Below are 19,095 nucleotides of genomic sequence, written 5' to 3'. Positions count from 1 at the left end.
GAAAATGGCAGGAAACAAACACAAAAACCCACAAAGATTATGCAGGGGTTAAAAAGCCAGACTAATGAGTTTGAACTGATTCTTGAAGAAAATGGGGGTGCTTTTGAAAGTTTATGAATCTGAGTGACAAAAGCAAACAATTTCTTCCATGCCTCAGGTTTTCCTCAGCACCAGGAGAGGGGCTTGGATCCTGAATCGTGTAGGGAACTATGGATATCCTTTTGATGTGTTGTTCTCTTCTCGACTTACACATTTTATGTGGAAGATCTGTGGCCAATCATTAGCAAACAAATATTTGGAAACAAAGATAAACCAAAGGTTTGACCATGAAATGTTTGGCCTGAAGCCTAAACACAGGTATGTTCCCAGGATGGGAATACAGGGATAATGGCCAAAGCACAAGAATAAGGACTCTTCACACTGGCTAATAGTAGAGCTACCTCTACCCACACATTAAGAAAACCCATAGTGACTGGGTGTGGTGGCTCACGCCTGTAATCCCAGCACTTTGGGAGGCAGAGGCGGGTGGATCACCTAAGGTCAGGAGTTCAAGACCATCCTGGCCAACATGGTGAAATCCCATCTCTACTAAAAATACAAAACTAGCCAGGCATGGTGGCACCTGTCTGTAGTACCAGCTATTCAGGAGGCTGAGGCAGGGGGAATCGCCTGAGCCCTGGAGGCAGAGGTTGCAGTGAGCTGAGATTGTGCCACTGCACTCCAGCCTGGGTGACAGAGTGAGACTCCGTCTCAAAAAAAAAAAAAAGAAAAGAAAGCCTATAGACTCATAGAATCTGAAATCAGATTTCTAACTTGTACCCACAGATGTCCAAGATCTATTGCTCTATGGGTTTTTAGTCTAGAATTCTCTTTGGCAGTAACGCTTTTCTCATTCCCCCAGGTATCAGTTCTTTTTGCATGATGCCCAACAACAAAATTGGAGCTGAGGGCAGTGCATCATTTACTCATTGAGCACCTATTATGAGCCAGGCATCATACATGGGCATGAAATACAGAGAGAAAAGACATAATAGTAATAGTAATAGAAATAACACTCACCTTTCTGAGGACTTTCTATAAGATAAGCACGGTGCTAAATGAGTTACATGCAGTATCTCACTTAATCCTTACAAGAGCCCTATAAGTTGGGACTATTTTTGTTTCACAGTGAGGAGGTCAATGCAAACCTACTCCAAAGGCTGAGGAAGCTGAGAGACTGAAGAAAAAGCTGACAGATTCAGTTTCTTAGAAACATTTTATAGGGACTTACAAACAGAAGCCGTGTCTGTCTCAGGCAATGGTGAGACAAGATGGTAGATCCCCACACCATTACCTCCCGACCCAGGGATTATATACATTAGGGGAGGGGCATACATACTTCAGAGCGAATGGGTAGGAGTTTGCCCTAAGAGTGGGATTTATGGTAAGTACATGCTATTAAACAACAGATTAACTGGAAATCTCAGAGGTATTCCTGGAACCAGGGTTGATCAGAAGTCAATATGGTAGATTAGCTTCTAAGATGGAGTTGCTTTGGCCTCCACAATTTTTTATCTACATTTTACAGATATAAAAACTGAGATGTAGAAAAAGTAAGCAATTTTCCCGAGGGCAACAGAAATAATAAATGGCAGACTCAAGAAATAGATCTTACCTTAAATACTCTAATGAGAAGAAAGAGGACAGAGTATAATGAAGAAATACATAGAGCGCTATGAAAGTACAAAGGATGGGGTCCTCACAGAACAAGGGAGGGAAAACATTTCTAGAGGCTGATTCCAAATTTATTTTCCCTCCAACTTTTTATTTTTGAAAATGTTCAGATCTACAGAAAAGTTGCAAAATGATAAGTACAATGAGCACCCATATACCCTTCACCTGGATTTACCTGTTAAGTTTGCTATATTTGCTTCATCTCTTTCCCCCTCTCTGTAGATACATCCACACATATAGGGCATACATACACAAGTACATTTTTTTTTTTCTGAAACCATTTGAGTACGTTACAGTCATTAAGACAGTTTAAATACTTCAGTGTATATCAAATAAGAAAAAGGGCATTCTCCTACATAACCATCATATAATTATCACACCTGGGAAATTTAACATTGATAAAATACATTATCTACTACATTGGCAATATCCCCAATTGCCCCAATAATATTTTTTATAGCTTTAAAAAATCTTTTTAAATCTAGTGTTCTGTCAGGTCATCAATCACCCCATTACATTTAGTTGTCATGTCTCTTTAATCTCTGTTAATCTGAAATAATTCTCTCTTTGACATGGGCTTTCTTTTTAAGAACCCAAGGCATTGTTTTGTAGAGAGTCTCTAAATTTAGACTTGCATAGTTTTCTTCCTTTTTCATATTCAGGTGAAATGTTTTTTACACATATACTACATAGGGGATGCTGGTCTTAGGGAGTCATATCAAGAGTTACATGATGTCAGCGTCTCTCACAGTAATTATGCTAAATTTGACCACTTAGATAAGGTGGTATAGATACCACCGAGTTTCTCCACTATAAAGATATTTTTTCCCTTTGAAGTTAATCAGTGTGGTGACATTTGGAGACTGTGTTTCCTAAAAACCTTTCACCTAATTATTTTAGCATGCATGTTTTTGGTGGTTGCAAAATAAATTGAGGCTTTGTTGAATAATAGGAGATAGCCAAACAAATAGAACAAGGGAATAGCATTCTAATTATAAAAACAAAGTCTCAGAACAGCAAAAAATACATAATGCTCCAGGACCTGCATGTAGTCTGGAACGGCTGGACTATATAGCAAAGATGGAAGAGTGACTGAATGTATCTAGGTTCATCAGGCATGACAACCTTTGCTCTACTACATAAAAAGTATGGAATGAAGACAGTCCAAAGCCATTCAAAGATTTAGGCAAGTGAGTAACATAATAATACATACATTTTAGAAAGACCATTTTGAAAATGGTGTGGGAGTGGGATGGGACAGGAGGTCCTAAAGACAATTGTATCATCTGGTTGAGATAAAGAGTAGATAAAACTATTCTGGGGATGTTAAGAGGAGAAAGGGAAAAGGCTTGGTGACCAGATATAAGACTCATGGTTTTGTGGGTTCGGCAACTATATGGATGGATGGTGGTATTGCTGGTGAAAAGGAGTAGGTTTGGAGAAAATGATGAAATCATTAGGTTGGAATGCAGAACACAATCGACCTAGTGTCAAAGCATAACTAAATGCAATAAACCAGTAGTGGTAATTTAAACATATAAAGTTCCTGAGGCCAGGATAGCTCCGTCTGAAGATGAGTTAATTTAGTATTCAGGCATTAAGACTGCTTTTTAGGCCAGGTGCCGTGGCTCATGCCTGCAATCCCAGCACTTTGGGAGGCCAAAGTGGGAGGATCATGAGGTGAGGAGTTCGAGGCCAGCCTGGCCAACATGGTGAAACCCCGTCTCTACTAAAAATACAAAAATTAGCCAGGCATGGTGGCAGGTGCCTGTAGTCCAAGCTACTCAGGAGGCTGAGGCGGGAGAATCACTTGAACCTGGGAGGTGGAGGTTGCAGTGAGCCAAGATCGTGCCACCGCACTCCAGCTTGGGCAACAGAGTGAGACTCTATCTCAAAAAAAAAAAAAAAAAAAAAAGACTGCTTTTTAGAAAGATCCATGATACTAGGAACCAGCCTTATTATTATTAAAAGTAATGGCAAAAAAAAGCAATTACTTTTGCACCAACCCAATGTTTCCAGTATCCATAACCTACGCTGTCCCTAGGAAACAATAACAGGCCCAAAGTATACCAAGATAATTCATTGAAAACAACTTTGAGATAAATTCTAAAATCCCAGGCTGTGTATCATTGGACAAGTCACGTAACTTTTCTAGGCCTCAATTTCCTCATTTATAAAACCGGGATAATGACACCTGTTCTGCTTCCTTCATAGAGTTTTGTGAGAGTCAAATAAGTTAATGCATGTAAAAGCCACTTACAAACTGTAAGTTGCTACATACATGTAATTTATTATACAGTTTGGAACACAGTGGCCTAAACCTAGCTCTTGAGCCTTTGAAACTGGAAATGAGACTGAACAGAATGTTGACAGCTTAGTTGTGTCAGACTTCTTGATATGAGGATACAAACTATTGACCTGTGGCCTTATCATATCACACACAGAATATTACTGTTACTTGAGAAATCATATATCCACTCCTCAAACAACACTCTTCCTTCACCCCTCCAACACTGTCCCTTTCAGTGCATCCAGGGTCCAACTTCAGCTCTGATCTTCATCTGTGCCAACCTAGTGTAAATTAGACCTTTCCCAAACTTCATGCATAGACCAAGGGGAAGATTATTGGCATACTGTTTACCTCCACCAAAGCAAAATTTTACTTATATGGTACTGATTTCTCTTTCTCTCATTTCTCCTTCACTTGATCTTTGTCACCACTCACAGAGCTCTGAGTCAGCATCCAACCGTAAATGATGACCTGCCAAATCGTATCATTTCTGGCTTGGTGAAAGTGAAAGGAAATGTGAAGGAATTCACGGAGACAGCTGCCATATTTGAGGATGGCTCCAGGGAGGATGACATTGATGCTGTTATCTTTGCCACAGGCTATAGCTTTGCCTTTCCATTTCTGGAAGATTCCGTCAAAGTGGTCAAAAACAAGATATCCTTGTATAAAAGGGTCTTCCCTCCTAACCTGGAAAGGCCAACTCTTGCAATCATAGGCTTGATTCAGCCCTTAGGAGCCATTATGCCCATTTCAGAGCTCCAAGGACGCTGGGCCACTCAGGTATTTAAAGGTAAGTGACCATGCAAATAGACTACTTAATTACTTGGTGATATGTTTACCTCTGTTTAGATAGTTGTTTCTAAATAGCTAGAGATAGCATGTATGGTTACAACAGTGCCTAGCACAAAGTTAGTACAGAAAAATTTATTTTTGAGTGTATCTAAAGTAGCAATTTATAACCATGGACATACATCATACCTGGGAAATTTTTCCAAGCTATGCATGCTTTGAAACCATCCTTGCTGATGCTTATTTAGTTAGCCTGGGATGAGGCAGTCATAACATCTTTGAGAAAAACATTCCCCAGTGATTCCAATGTGTACTCCAAATTAGAATTTACTCATCTAGATTTTAGGCAACTGGCATATATTTATGAAGTAAAATAGTTTTATCTTCTTTCATTATAGATAAAATAAAATATAGAAATAGTATGACTTGCTTTCAGCAAAAAATTAAGACCTGATTGGAGACTAGTCAATAATGTAGGATATTCAGTCTCCCAAATTCTCACTTTTCTCCTTTTATATCCCCTCTTTCAGTTTTGGCTAGGAATATATGAAAAAAATAATGGGGAATAGGTTTCATATGAGTCAGTAGAATGCTATAGCTTCCAAATAAATAATTAAATCTAGCATCATTAAAAAACTATAATGTCCTAGAACATTACAACTGTTGTTCTCTAAACTGGCCAGACCACACCTAATGATACATGTTAAAAGTGAAGCTGGAGTGCGTTAAATAAGGAGAGAGATTTAAATGGTTTAAGGGATTTGAAAACATGCCATCTGAAGTACATGTGAAACAGGTGGAGAGAGATTTAGCCTGGAGAAGATAAACTTCAGGAGAGATATGAGAATTTCCTTCAAATATCTGAAGGGAAGGCCCATGAAAGCAGGATTAGATTTACTCAGTATAGCTTTAAAGGGTCAAACCAGAATCAAGGAGTCAAATCTTGAGGGTTACACATCAGCTTACCATTAAGAAGAAAATCCAAAACCTTTTTCCTATCAGCCAATGCCATTTCATGATGGAACCGGCTGCCTCTGAAATTCTAAGCAGAATAGGAAAAGGATGCCAAATGACTGAACACTCACTGGGCCGGGGCGGGATGGGGGAAGGTATGGAGTAAATTCAAGCCTCAGGATAAAGAGAAACAAGGTAATGTTTAAGGGTCCTTCTAAAGAAGAAATTCACTGATTCTATGGTTGTTATAACAAAATTTGCTATTGTTACTAGCATTTAATTAAAACTCAGAGTTCCTGTTGGAATTACACCTTTTTTGTTTCCCCTAGTGAAAATCTTCACAGTTGCAGAGAGAAAAAGAACCAATGTTATTAGAGTTGATAATTCAACAACCTTTCTAAATTTCCCCAAATTTCTATTACTTCCAGTCCTATCCGCAGATTATGTACTACCTGAGAGCACTATACAAGTAGTCAAACGCAAATAGCCCATTAGGTTGGCCTAATTCTAGTCATATTAAAGTGATCTTTTAATTGGGTCAATTATATAAGGGGAGAACAGTTCATTAAAACAGGCCACAGCATCTTAGTATACTTTAAGCAACTGGGACTCTTTTCTAAGACCAAGTGAATTATTGAGAGGAAATAGAGAAAATGAGTATTTGCAAGAGTCTACATTATGGCTATGAGATTAGGGGATCTTAGGGAAAATGTACAAAAAGCCCAGCTTCCTATGGTAGCAGAAGCCTAGTGCTAATTCCTCTAGCTTTTTTCTAACACCTGGAAGGAAGAAATCTTCAGAATTCTATAACTTTACCAGACTTCCAACAGGAACCCTGGGTTTTTTATTCTGTCCATGACCAATCTGTCTGCCTCCCACATTCTTGCCTTTCTCTTCCCTGAATTATCCCTTCACTATGCCAATTTTAGACCCTTTGGATTAGCTTGGTTTTCCCATTTTTTCATGTCTGCCCAACAAAGCCTGCATCCTTCCTTGTCTGTCCCCTACCAAGCCCCATTTTCCTTCTTCTTCTGTTCTCTGGAATTATTGTTCTCTTGTCAAGAAAATGTTCTACTCTTTTCTAGAACACTGAATTTACTTCCTTGCCTTGACTGAAATGAAACGTAGTTTTTTTCATTGCTTCTTTTGCAGCCCTTGCAAGTGTTTTATTTTCACTCAGCAACTTTCTTTCCTAGAAAACTATATCAAGTTACACCAAATCTCTGGATCACAAGAAGGCATTATGTCATAACCTGGCATTCAAGATCCTCCACAAATTGGATACAACCTCCAATTTCAGGCCTATCTTTTTTTTTTTTTTTTTGAGACGAAGTCTCGCTCTGTCACCCAGGCTGGAGTGCAGTGGCACTATCTTGGCTCACTGCAAGCTCCACCTCCTGGGTTCACGCCATTCTCCTGCCTCAGCTCCCAAGTAGCTGGGACTACAGGCGCCCGCCACCACACCCAGCTAGTTTTTTTGTATTTTTTTAGTAGAGATGGGGTTTCACCGTGTTAGCCAGGATGGTCTCAATCTCCTGACCTCATGATCCACCCATCTCGGCCTCCCAAAGTGCTGGGATTACAGGCGTGAGCCACCACGCCTGGCCTCAGGCCCATCTTTCACTAGTCTTTACCATACTTCCTATAATACTCTAGATGCATTGGATGACGTACCCACTAAGCAGCAAACACAGCAGGTACCCTTGTACCCTGTGCTTTTGCTTCCACTGTCCTTTCTCCTTGATATGCCTCCCTTTACTTTTTATTTGTATAGGAAAAGCCTATGCATATTTCTTCCCTCCCTTCGTAGTATAGTGATAGCTCTTTAAGTAAAGGACTCATGTTTATTTGCCTTTGTATTGCAAGTCTAGACCAGTGCCTAGCACATAAGAGGTATCTAATAAACATCTATTCTAATAAATGCCAGTTTAGCCTTGAGGTAAATGAAATTCTAAATTCTGATGTAGAAATTTCTTACCTGAGGATCTCAGCTTCTGGGCTACCTTAGCCAATTTCCAGTTATGTTAAAAGCCTGAAAAGCCTGAACTGGACTGAAATTGCAGAATGGGAGCCAGATCTCTTTTGTCTCGTAACATCAGCTATACATTGAAATATGCAGGGGCAAGTCAGGAGTACACAGATACAACCTGCTTTAGGCTGACAGCAGACTGAAGGCCTGCTACCACAGGACTATAATTCAGGCTCTCTTCCTTCCCACCTTGTCTTGGAACCCTTGGAAGATCTCTGAACTTCAGTTCCTCACTGTTCTTCAACATTCTTCAGATAACATATACTGACCTCTTAGTATGTACCAGGCCCTCTGCTAGGGGCTGGAGATGCAAATATGACCAAACAAAAAATCCCTAACTTTCTAAATGCAGAGTCAAGCAAGGAAGACTGTGTTAGTCCATTCTCATGCTGCTATAAAGAACTGCCTGAGTCTGAGTAGTTTCTACTACTCAGAGGTTTAATTCTACTACTCAGGAAAGAGGTTTAATTCACTCACAGTTCTGCATGGCTGGGGAGGCCTCAGGAAACTTACAATCACGGCAGACAGCACCTCTTCACAGGGTGGCAGGAGAGAGAATGAGTGCTGAGTGAAAGGGGAAGCCCCTTATAAAACCATCAGATCTTGTGAGAACTTACTCACTATCATGAGAACAGCATGAGCAGCCTGAGGGTAACCACCCCATGATTAAATCACCTCCCACCAGGTCCCTCCCATGACACATGGGGATTATGGGACCCGCCATTCAAGATAAGATTTGGGTGGGGACACAGCCAAACCATATCAAACACAGACAAGTAAACAGACACTTAATGATTTGTTCATTCAGCAGATATTTAACTAGACCCTAAACAAGTGCTCCAGTAGCAATGCAGAAGAGCTGCCATGGGAGTAATGGGCAATAAGTACCCAATTCTCCCTACAACTACATAGGAATTTACTAAAAGAACAGGGAAATATTGACCATGGAGGGGATATAATCACTACTGTTTATGCAAAGTTAGATAAAAGTGACAGAACAAATAGAGTTCTGGGAACTGCAAGTAGTTCAGAATGCTAGTAAATAAAGTGTTATAGGAATGAAGGAAAATGAAACTAGCCATATTCACAGGCAATATCAAGAAGTTCGCATTTAAGGTACACAGTGGAGAACGACTGAAGGATTTTAAGTGGAAGAGGAGTCAAATCAGATGTGCAGTTTAGAAGATATGTTAGAGAGGAGTGAAATGGGAAATAGGTCAGTAAGAGCCTGTGGTAAAAGTCTCAGTAAGACATCATGAGGGCTTTAAACCAAGGCAATGACAATCTAAAGGAATTGGAGAAGCCAGACTTAAACGAAATCTCACAGGCAAATCTGAAGAATTTGGTGACAGAAAGCATATTAGAGAAGAGAGACAGAAAAGAATCTGTTCAGGTGTTGAGGCCATTCATTTGAATTGGGAATCTAAGATGGGGAGGAAAGACCTGGAGGGAGATAAGAAATATGGTAAAGCTGATATGTCTAAACAAGGAAACACTGCAAAAACAAAATTTATGAATTAAGACATAACTGTACCACAGGGTATACAGGTAAAAAGATGTATACATCTTTTTAAAATTTTTTAATTTGTAAAAATTTTTTCACCCCATGAGATCTAGACTAAGATGTATATACATCTTTATCTATAGACAGACAGAGAAATACAGGGTTTTTTGTTGTTTTTTTTCTCTCTTTTATGAACTGGGTGTCTCCCACAATCAAGAAATACACCTCCTCCTTCATGTTTCTAGCTAATAGAAGTAAAACTTGTGGTTGTGGAGAAGTAATTTGGAAATTGACTCTCAAAATGCATTTCTTGAATATCCAAAGAGACCTATGATTAATCTTCAATGAAGCATTTCAGTGTTTCCTAATTGATTTGTGAAGATAAGTAATAATTCCCATGGCTAAAATGTAAAAACACATGGAAAACCACAGAAGGCTATTTGAGAGTGATGAACTTCTGAGTTCCATATTTTAAGAGGGATACACCAGGATAGTTATTAGAGTATGCTTAGTGAAGGGCAAGCAAGATGGCAGAGAATGTGAAACCCGTTATATGGGAAACATGTATTTTTAGCTTGATAATTAGAAGACTTAAAGGAGTTACTACAATCATTTACAAATATTTCGAGAGCTGTCATGTATTAACATTAAACTCTGTGGCTCCAGAAGGCAGAGCTTGGTCAATGGTACAAATGCAGAGTCGGATCTTGGGGTCAATAAAAATAATAATGTTCCAGCAGCTAGAGCAGTCAAATAATTGTATAATCACCTCAGATATAATTATTATAGATACCCATCACCAGAGATGTTCTTTTTTTTTTTTTGAGACGGAGTCTCGCTCTGTAGCCCAGGCTGGAGTGCAGTGGCCGGATCTCAGCTCACTGCAAGCTCCGCCTCCCGGGTTTACGCCAGTCTCCTGCCTCAGCCTCCCGAGCAGCTGGGACTACAGGCGCCCGCCACCACGCCCGGCTAGTTTTTTGTATTTTTTAGTAGAGACGGGGTTTCACCGTGTTAGCCAGGATGGTCTCGATCTCCTGACCTCGTGATCCGCCCACCTCGGCCTCCCAAAGTGCTGGGATTACAGGCTTGAGCCACCGCGCCCGGCCTTACCAGAGATGTTTAAAGAGGAATGAGATAACCACAAGGTTAGAGTACTTGTAGAAAGAACACTTGTATCAGGTAAAATATATTGCCATTCTGAAATTCTATATTCCACAATTTTATGGAGTGACACCTTATGACTGGATGTGGCCAAAATCTTCTACATGGCATAGTCCCTAGTTATAGGGGCATACAACTAATTGTTTAAGCTTAGCATTATTCATACTGATTTAAATACTATTTAGCCTTTGTCTAGCCCTGTCCTTGGTATATAATTCCTACAACTGGAACTGTGTATGCATCATACTTAAATTTATCAGTCAAGATTAGGTATTACGAGTTCCCCTTGGCCTTAACCCCTACTCTTATCAGAGAAACATGTTTAGAAGATGAGGCTTATCTTCCACAGGACTTTAGGCATAAAAAGTGATTTTTTATTTTGGCCGGGCGTGGTGGCTCATGCATGTAATCCCAGCACCTTGGGAGGCAGAGGCGGATGGATCACCTGAGGTCAGGAGTTCGAGACCAGCCTGACCAGTATGGTAAAACCTCGTCTCTACTAAAATTACAAAAAAAATTAGCTGGGTTTGGTGGCATGCACCTGTAGTCCCAGCTACTCAGGAGGCTGAGGGAAAAGAATTGCTTGAACCTGGGAGGCGGAGGTTGCAGTGAGATCACACCACTGCACTCCAGCCTGGGCGACACAGCAAGAGTCCGTCTAAAAAAAAAAAAAATTTATTTTTACTCCTTCTCTTTCTGTTGATATAAGGCCCCTTTGTTATGAAGAATACAAGTACAGGTGTGTTTCCCCACTCCCCTGCCCTTTAACTTTGTAACTGATTTTCCATATACTTTTAAGGCCATTTTCTCATGTCCATATTTCATTTCCCAATTGAAAGACTGCATCAGGGAGGAGGCAGGTATTGGTTGGAAGTCAGAGTAGGGGAAATCTCTTCCAAAGACAAAGGAGAATAAGTAGAGTAAGCTACAGATGTTAATATTATATTGTGGTGGTGGTAGAGTAATGATCAAGGGAATTGTAACCTCCTTGAGTACAGGAAACTATCCTGTATTTCTTTGAATTCTCCATAGCATAGTAATTGTTTATAGGATTAGTGTTCCTACCGAGGTAATTTTACAGTTAAAATTTTAATTTTTATCTTTAGGGCTAAAGACATTGCCCTCACAGAGTGAAATGATGGCAGAAATATCTAAAACTCAAGAGAAAATTGAAAAAAGGTAAGAAAATCTCCCAGGAAGATATATGGTTACATTTCTATTTATTTCTTAATAAGAGAAATATTGTACTATATTTAACTTCCTCATGTTAGCTTGAGGATTTAGATTCTATTATGAAGAAAAAAGGAAAAATAGTCTGTGACAATAGAATGGAGAAATAGCACTAGTAGTCTAAATATGGATAAGAAAGGAGAGAAAAGTTTTAGGTGTCTAAAATCCTATGTTTAATGCCTTACAAAAGTCACATCGGAAAACACATTTGGAAATAAAATCAGAAGGCAGAAGGTGTATTATTTTTGTGAGGATTACTTGACGTGCTAGTAGACTTGCCAGAGGAAGGAAGAGTGACAGTGGATGAATGAGAGGCAGCTGTGGGTGAATTACAAATCTGTAGGTAGATTTACAAGTCTGCAGTGGCCACTTTGCTGGCTATGCTCATGTGACAGCATGCTCAAGTCACAGTGCCTCATGGTATGAATAGTCCGTGTGAGCTGGGAACATGGTAACAGCCAGCTGCTTAGTGTTTTGGTGAACACAGTCATTTAGCAGTCTGAATTTCAGAACTTAAGCTCAATCGCTGGGTTTTTATTTGGACAAAGTGAAAATTGATGATAAGTCTCCAAATTTCTGTGGAAAACTGACAGACAATCGTTCCAGGCCTAAAGAGGTGGTTATCTTCAACTGATTATACTAGCATAACTTTCCTTCCTGTAGGAGGAGAAGGAAGTTTTTATTTAATTCCATTACCACTTCCAGGCGCTCTCCTATTTTCCTCCTTCCTTTCACTGCCAAACTTCTGCACTAAATTTTCTAAATTCTCACCTTTTGCTCCCTCCTAAGCCTTCTGCATTGTTAACTTCCATCCTTACTCCTTAAACTGCCCTTTTTATTTTTATTTATTTATTTATTTATTTATTGAGACGGAGCCTCACTCTGTTACCCAGGCTGGAATCAGTGGCACGATCTTGGCTCACTGCAACCTCTGCCTCTTGGATTCAAGCGATTCTCCTGCCTCAGCCTCCTAAGTAGCTGGGACTACAGGTGCACGCCACCAAACCCAGCTAATTTTTGTATTTTTAGTAGAGACAGGTTTCTCCATGTTGACCAGGCTGGTCTCAAACTCCTGACCTCGTGATCCACCCGCCTCAGCCTCCCTAAGTGCTGGCATTACAGGCGGAAGCCACCGTACTGGTCGGAAACTGCTCTCTTAAAGGTCACCTGTGACCAGCTTCATTTTCCTTCTTCTCACTACTGAGTTTGGTGCTTTTAAACATTTCTTCCTTCTTGGAGTGCTTTCTTTTCTGGCTCTAAAGTATCTTATTTTAACTTTCCTCCTCTCTTTCCTTTGACTTATTTTTGTCTAACCACCTTCTGACCCTGAGTAGTCAGTAACCCAAGGATATAATATAACCTTTATTAAAGGCTATGTATATACATTGTTTTATATGAGTTTATTTAATCTGCATAATCAAGGTAGAAGATAGTGAACCTCTTTTGTGAAACCTTCATGAATACTATAGCTTTTTTTTTTTTTTTTTTGAGATGGGGTCTCACTCTGTTACCTAGGCTGGAGTGAAGTGGTGTGATCTTGGCTCATTGCAACCTCCACTTCCTGGGGTCAAACAATTCTCCTGCCTCAGCCTCCCAAGTAGCTGGGACTGCAGGCGCGCTAACAATGCCCAGCTAATTTTTGTGTTTTCTGTAGAGATGGGGTTTCGCCATGTTGCCCAGGCTGATCTCGAACTCCTGAGCTCAAAGTGATCTGCCTGCCTCAGCCTCCCAAACTGCTAGGATTACAGGCGTGAAACACCATGCCCAACCTCATGAATAGTATAGATCTTGACCTACTATTATAGGACAAATAAATGTATGCCTACAAACCCTTTTTTTTTTTTTTTTTTTTTTTTTTTTTTTTTTTTTTTTTGAGACGGAGTCTCGCTCTGCCGCCCAGGCTGGAGTGCAGTGGCCGGATCTCTGCTCACTGCAAGCTCCGCCTCCCGGGTTCACGCCATTCTCCTGCCTCAGCCTTCCGAGTAGCTGGGACTACAGGCGCCCGCCACCGCGCCCGGCTAGTTTTTTGTATTTTTTAGTAGAGACGGGGTTTCACCATGTTAGCCAGGATGGTCTCGATCTCCTGACCTCGTGATCCGCCCGTCTCGGCCTCCCAAAGTGCTGGGATTACAGGCTTGAGCCACCGCGCCCGGCCGCCTACAAACCCTTAAGACAACATATTGTTCATAACGGAAAGCTCTCAAATTTTTTACAGTTTTACCTTTTTCTCTCCTAAACTTAGTCCCATTTCAATAAATTCCTACTTGACCCTCTATCAGGTCCTCTGAAATTCCATCTCACCAGTTCTACCTCAAATTTATTTTCTATCGTTTTTTTCCTGTCCCTATCCCTGGATTCTTCAATCTCAACTGGCTTGATTTGGCTTTTCTCTTCTTCTCTGTCCTACAGTTCTTTCTTTTCATTACAGAAAGTAAAAAGTGAAAGTCACTCATTAGCTCACCAAATCCCACTCCACCACACAGATATCACTGTTAATCAAACACATTTTCCCCCTAAAAAGTTGTTTTAAGTCTTTAAATCTGTACTTGGTGTAATCATTTCATTTGTCTCCATTTTGGAGGGCTACTTCCTCTTGTGGAGTAAGTCATTCTCCCTCATCCTTTCAGGATTCCAAATTAACATTGGCCCTGGGAAGTCCTGCCCTGTGGACCCTGTCACCATTCCCTCATAAAATAATTGAGGATGCCATACTTGAGAATTTTTGTGATGGGTTTTCTCTTTCTCCTAACATCAGAGTCCTTTGTATCTGAATGTGCTATACCTGTCCCTCATCTTATCTGTATCTTTCACATCCTTCAAGAACCTAACGATTACAGCTCTCTTTTAACTATCCCCTCTCCACATTCCTATTTAGCAGTCTGAAACCACTCAGAAGTCTCTGCTTCATGTTTATCTCTTTTATCTCCTTTTGTAGATCCTAAGATCCTTAAGGACAGTGACAAATGTTTTATCTTTCTTCTCTATATTCCACAGCTCCTAGTCCGATATTAAGCCAATAGCAGGCACTCAGAAGGCTGTAATTGATTGACTGACTGATTGAATTATTGCTAGGCCACGGTTTCTGTCTTTTCTACTTTAGGTATGTGGAGAGCCAACGCCATACCATTCAGGGAGACTACATAGATACCATGGAAGAGCTTGCTGATTTGGTGGGGGTCAGGCCCAATCTGCTGTCTCTGGCCTTCACTGACCCCAAGCTGGCATTACACTTATTACTGGGACCCTGCACCCCAATCCACTATCGTCTACAGGGCCCTGGAAAGTGGGATGGGGCTCGAAAAGCTATCCTCACCACAGAAGATCGCATCAGGAAGCCTCTGATGACAAGAGTAGTTGAAAGGAGTAGTTCTGTGACTTCAACAATGACAATGGGCAGGTTTATGCTAGCTCTTGCCTTCTTTGCTATAATTATAGCTTATTTCTAGTTGTCCTATTGTCACTGCCCTGTTTTTCATTGGGCAGCTTATCTACAGATGCCTTCAGAATCTGACAAGATTGACTCTCAGTTTCATATTGCCCAGAAATCTACTTTAATGTCTCTTTCAAAAGCATTAATTCACTTTCCTTTTTCCTACAATGAAACCTGTTTTTCATTTGTAGTAACTCATCTCCCTTCCACTCGTGATCCATCACTCTTCCTTGTGGTAATCCCTAGACTGTGAGCTCAGGTACTCTTTTAGTCATCTTTGTATGTCTTTAGCGGAGTTCTTGACATGTGGTAGATGCTTCATAAATGTTTGTTGTTTATCAAATTTTATGGTAGGGAGAGTAAGTCAGCATCTGTGTAAAATCGCTTACTCCACGTAACTCTTCTTCTGATAGGATTTGGTTTTCTATTAGAAGCTCAATTTTTTTTTTTTTTTTTTGAGACGGAGTCTCGCTCTGTCGCCCAGGCTGGAGTGCAGTGGCCAGATCTCAGCTCACTGCAAGCTCCGCCTCCCGGGTTCCCGCCATTCTCCTGCCTCAGCCTCCCGAGTAGTTGGGACCACAGGCGCCGCCACCTCGCCCGGCTAATTTTTTTTGTGTATTTTTAGTAGAGACGGGGTTTCGCCGTGTTAGCCAGGATGGTCTCGATCTCCTGACCTTGTGATCCGCCCGTCTCGGCCTCCCAAAGTGCTGGGATTACAGGCTTGAGCCACCGTGCCCGGCGAAGCTCAATTTTTTTTTTCATATTATAACTAAATGTTTCCTGAGAGATAAGAGAAATAATGTTCTTACAATAGTTGTATGTTTCTAAGATAAGACATAGATGCTTAAGACATTTTGTTTCACTTGCTGTTCACTAGTGTACTTGATACATGGTCATTTTTAGCCCTTTTCCTTAGGGACCATGTCTTTATTTTCTCAATAAAGAAATTACTTTCAACTTTCTAGGCTCACAGTCATTCAGATAATTTACCATCTGCCAATGAGATCAACTTGGTTGAGAATTTTGGGATTTTAAATTAGCTGTCCTACCTTCTTAAATCTCTTTGTTCCCATATTAGGATCCAACACAACTTTATCTTAGGAAATATGATAAGTAGCTTCCAACTGTTGTAGTGTGGTCTATAAATGTGATTTGATTCATCTTCCCCCACTCTAATTTTCTCCCCTTTTCTCCTCCCTTACATGGAGTCTAAGTAATAAGTATTTGAACAAGTCATTTATGTATTAAACTAGAATTGATATTAACTAAATGTACGAACATTCTGCTTATACCAGTTTTTCTCATGTCATAAAGTGTAGTTCTGAAAAACAGAGCACATGAAATGCAAAGCAGGGACTTAGGTTTACATCCTAGTGCCACTGATGATTCTGTTTTCTCATCTGTGGAAGTTTCACTGTTCTTGTTTCATGGAGAAATTCACTAAGTGTCAGCTGTCAGGCACATTGAACTCAGGTGATGTTCATAAATAGCTCTTGTACAATACGTTTGTATTTGGATTGCTGCTTATTACTTAACAACAGGATAAATCTGAACAATGGAAAAGAACAACATTAGAGATTATTGTCTTTCCAAATACAAACACATGTAAGAGAACCAGAAATGTGAGAACTACAACGTCTTCTTGTTTAAGCATTTAGACAATTGCCTACCCTTTCACCGAATTTACCTGTGGAATGCCTTTTGAGAGTTAGAACTGAGAATTGGTGTTACTTTTCAGGTCTTTTGCTTTCCATAATCCTTGTGATACTGGAGATTTATCATCTATTAAAATGGACCTAGTATTTTTAAATCTGCAGATCAAAAGCAAATTGAATGTCTCTTGCTTCCTTTTAATTTCTTTTAACATATAAATTCGTTTCTCTTTTAGCATATAAATTTGTTGAATTAACAGCCATTTCATAATATAATTCCTAGTTATCGGCAATAAGTACACCAGTTTCTTTTTAAAATTAGGAGTATGTAATTCTAAATTAATTGATTCTCTCATTGTACATATTATATGTAAGGTTACAAAAAAAAAATCATTGGTTAATGATTTTTTAACTCAACCAAGCTAAAAGTAAGATGTGAACAGGAAATTGAACTAAAAACAACTTAAGATACAAAGCTCTTGTTACTGATAATGTCTAATAATATTCATCAATTTACTATATCTTGCTCTTACATTAAAATGTTCTATCATTTTCCTAATTATTTTGAAGCCAATTACAAATATATATATATATATATATTCTTGTAGTGCCAGAAAATAAGGAAGTGCTCAAAAAGCAAACTCAATGGCATATGTCAGAGGGACACAAGAGCCATCTCAAAGTGGTCCCAATGGCCAAAGCTAGAATAATTTGAGCAATAAAATAACCTAGTATTGCATTACAACATAAAATATGAAAAATGCCCATGAGTTCATGCTGATATAAATAAATGATTGAATAAATTAATAAATGGGGTAGAATAGATGAATCTCCCATGAAGAAGAATTCCAAATAACTTATGAACTCTGCCCTCAAGGATATGGAGCAGAACTTCCTACTTCTCCAGTGTGAGCTGAATAGTGACTTCCTTCCAAAAATTACGTATGAAAAGGGGGAAAATAACTTTATAGTGGAGAAATCTGATAAACGCTATCTCAGGTGATCAAGATTAACACTAACAGTAATAAGTCACATTGACAGTATGTACCTTTGAGATGAAGTGATAAGAAGGCCACTTTACCTCTCTGTGATATTCCTCTCAAAAACCATAATCCAGTCTAACCATGAGACAAATATCAGACAAACCCAAGTTGAACAATATTCTACAAATACCTGACTACCTCAAAACCATCAAGATCATCAACAAAGAAAGTCTGAGAAATTGTCCCAGAATAAAGGGGCCTAAGGAGACATGACATCTAAATGTAATGTAGTATCCTGGATGGGCTCCTGCAACAGAAAAAGAACTTTAAGTAAAAATTAAGGGAATATTAATAAAGTATGCATTTTGGTTAATAATGTATCAATATTGGTTTATTAGTTGTGACAAGTGTACCACAGGAATGTAAAATGTCAACAATAAAGGAAATTGGATGTGGGGTATATGAGAATGCTGTACTATTTTTGCAACTTTTCTTAAATCTAAAACTCTTATAAAATTTAAAAATAAAAAGAAGAAATGTGGAGTTATTATTATTATTATTTTTTGGCTCAGGATTTGACCCAGAGCTATGGTCTGGCAGAATTTTCTCAGAGGAGGAAAACTGGCTAGTACCAGTCATTCAAATTACTATGTTTTTCTATGATTTCTCCATAAATTAAGTTGCTTTAATAATGCATAATATAACTTAATGCAGCAGTTTTGCTTCCTTTGCTGAGTAAGTATGGACTATAATTATAGAGAATGTAAAATGGTGATATAAAGTCAAAATATACAACTTCTTAAAATCACTTAGATATGTTCTTTCTTGAAGCTGCGCACATTAAGCCAGCAGACCCCACTAGCAAATTTATGGTATGTTGATGTCATGTACATTCATAAATAAGATTATTCTACTTAATACTGGGCCCGTTACTTTTGTTAGGAATAATACAGCATTTAAACAACCTCCAGACTGCCTAATGGAATTTCTCAGAGCGCCAAGTTTTTCCATGCTTTTATACACATTCTTGTGCTGTACTTTCCTCTTGATAAATTCTTCACTGGCCCAGCTGGCTAACACCTATACCATTGTCCAGATTCAGGTCATCTGTTATCTCTTCAGGGAATACCTTTCTGACCCTCAGTATGAAATAGGTCACCTTCCTCTGTGCTCTCATTACAACTGGTGTCCTTCTCAATTACATTTTATGAATAGCCTTATCATACTATGTAACAATAGTTGGTTCTCTCACCTGTTTCCTCCTTGAACTAGTAAACTCCTTGATGGAATACATTTTGTACTTAATCTGTGTGTTCCTAGTGCCTGATGTAGTGGCTGGAACATAGTAAGACCTCAGTAA

The 19,095-nt window shown here is 39.4% G+C and overlaps 1 protein-coding gene across 2 annotated transcripts in view; it reads left to right on the top strand.

Moving 5' to 3' along the window:
- Nucleotides 1–18,543, top strand: part of FMO5 (flavin containing monooxygenase 5) — a 35,051-nt gene extending 16,508 nt beyond the window's left edge. The window contains exons 6-9 of one of the 2 annotated variants that reach the window (XM_025375436.1): nt 158–357; nt 4,441–4,793; nt 11,547–11,619; nt 17,870–18,543. In XM_025375436.1, the coding sequence (XP_025231221.1) occupies nt 158–357; nt 4,441–4,793; nt 11,547–11,619; nt 17,870–18,008 (765 nt within the window). In that variant the 3' untranslated portion in view covers nt 18,009–18,543. Of the gene's footprint in view, nt 1–157; nt 358–4,440; nt 4,794–11,546; nt 11,620–14,770; nt 15,411–17,869 lie in introns of those variants that run through there. The other variant, XM_025375427.1, reaches the window with a different exon arrangement.
- Nucleotides 18,544–19,095: the final 552 nt, after the last annotated feature.

This window comes from Theropithecus gelada, chromosome 1 (genome assembly GCF_003255815.1).
Source record: "Theropithecus gelada isolate Dixy chromosome 1, Tgel_1.0, whole genome shotgun sequence".
Taxonomy (NCBI): Eukaryota; Metazoa; Chordata; class Mammalia; order Primates; family Cercopithecidae; genus Theropithecus; species Theropithecus gelada.
The sequence above is the reverse complement of the archived record's forward strand: the minus strand, read 5'-3'. Positions and strand labels throughout refer to the sequence as shown.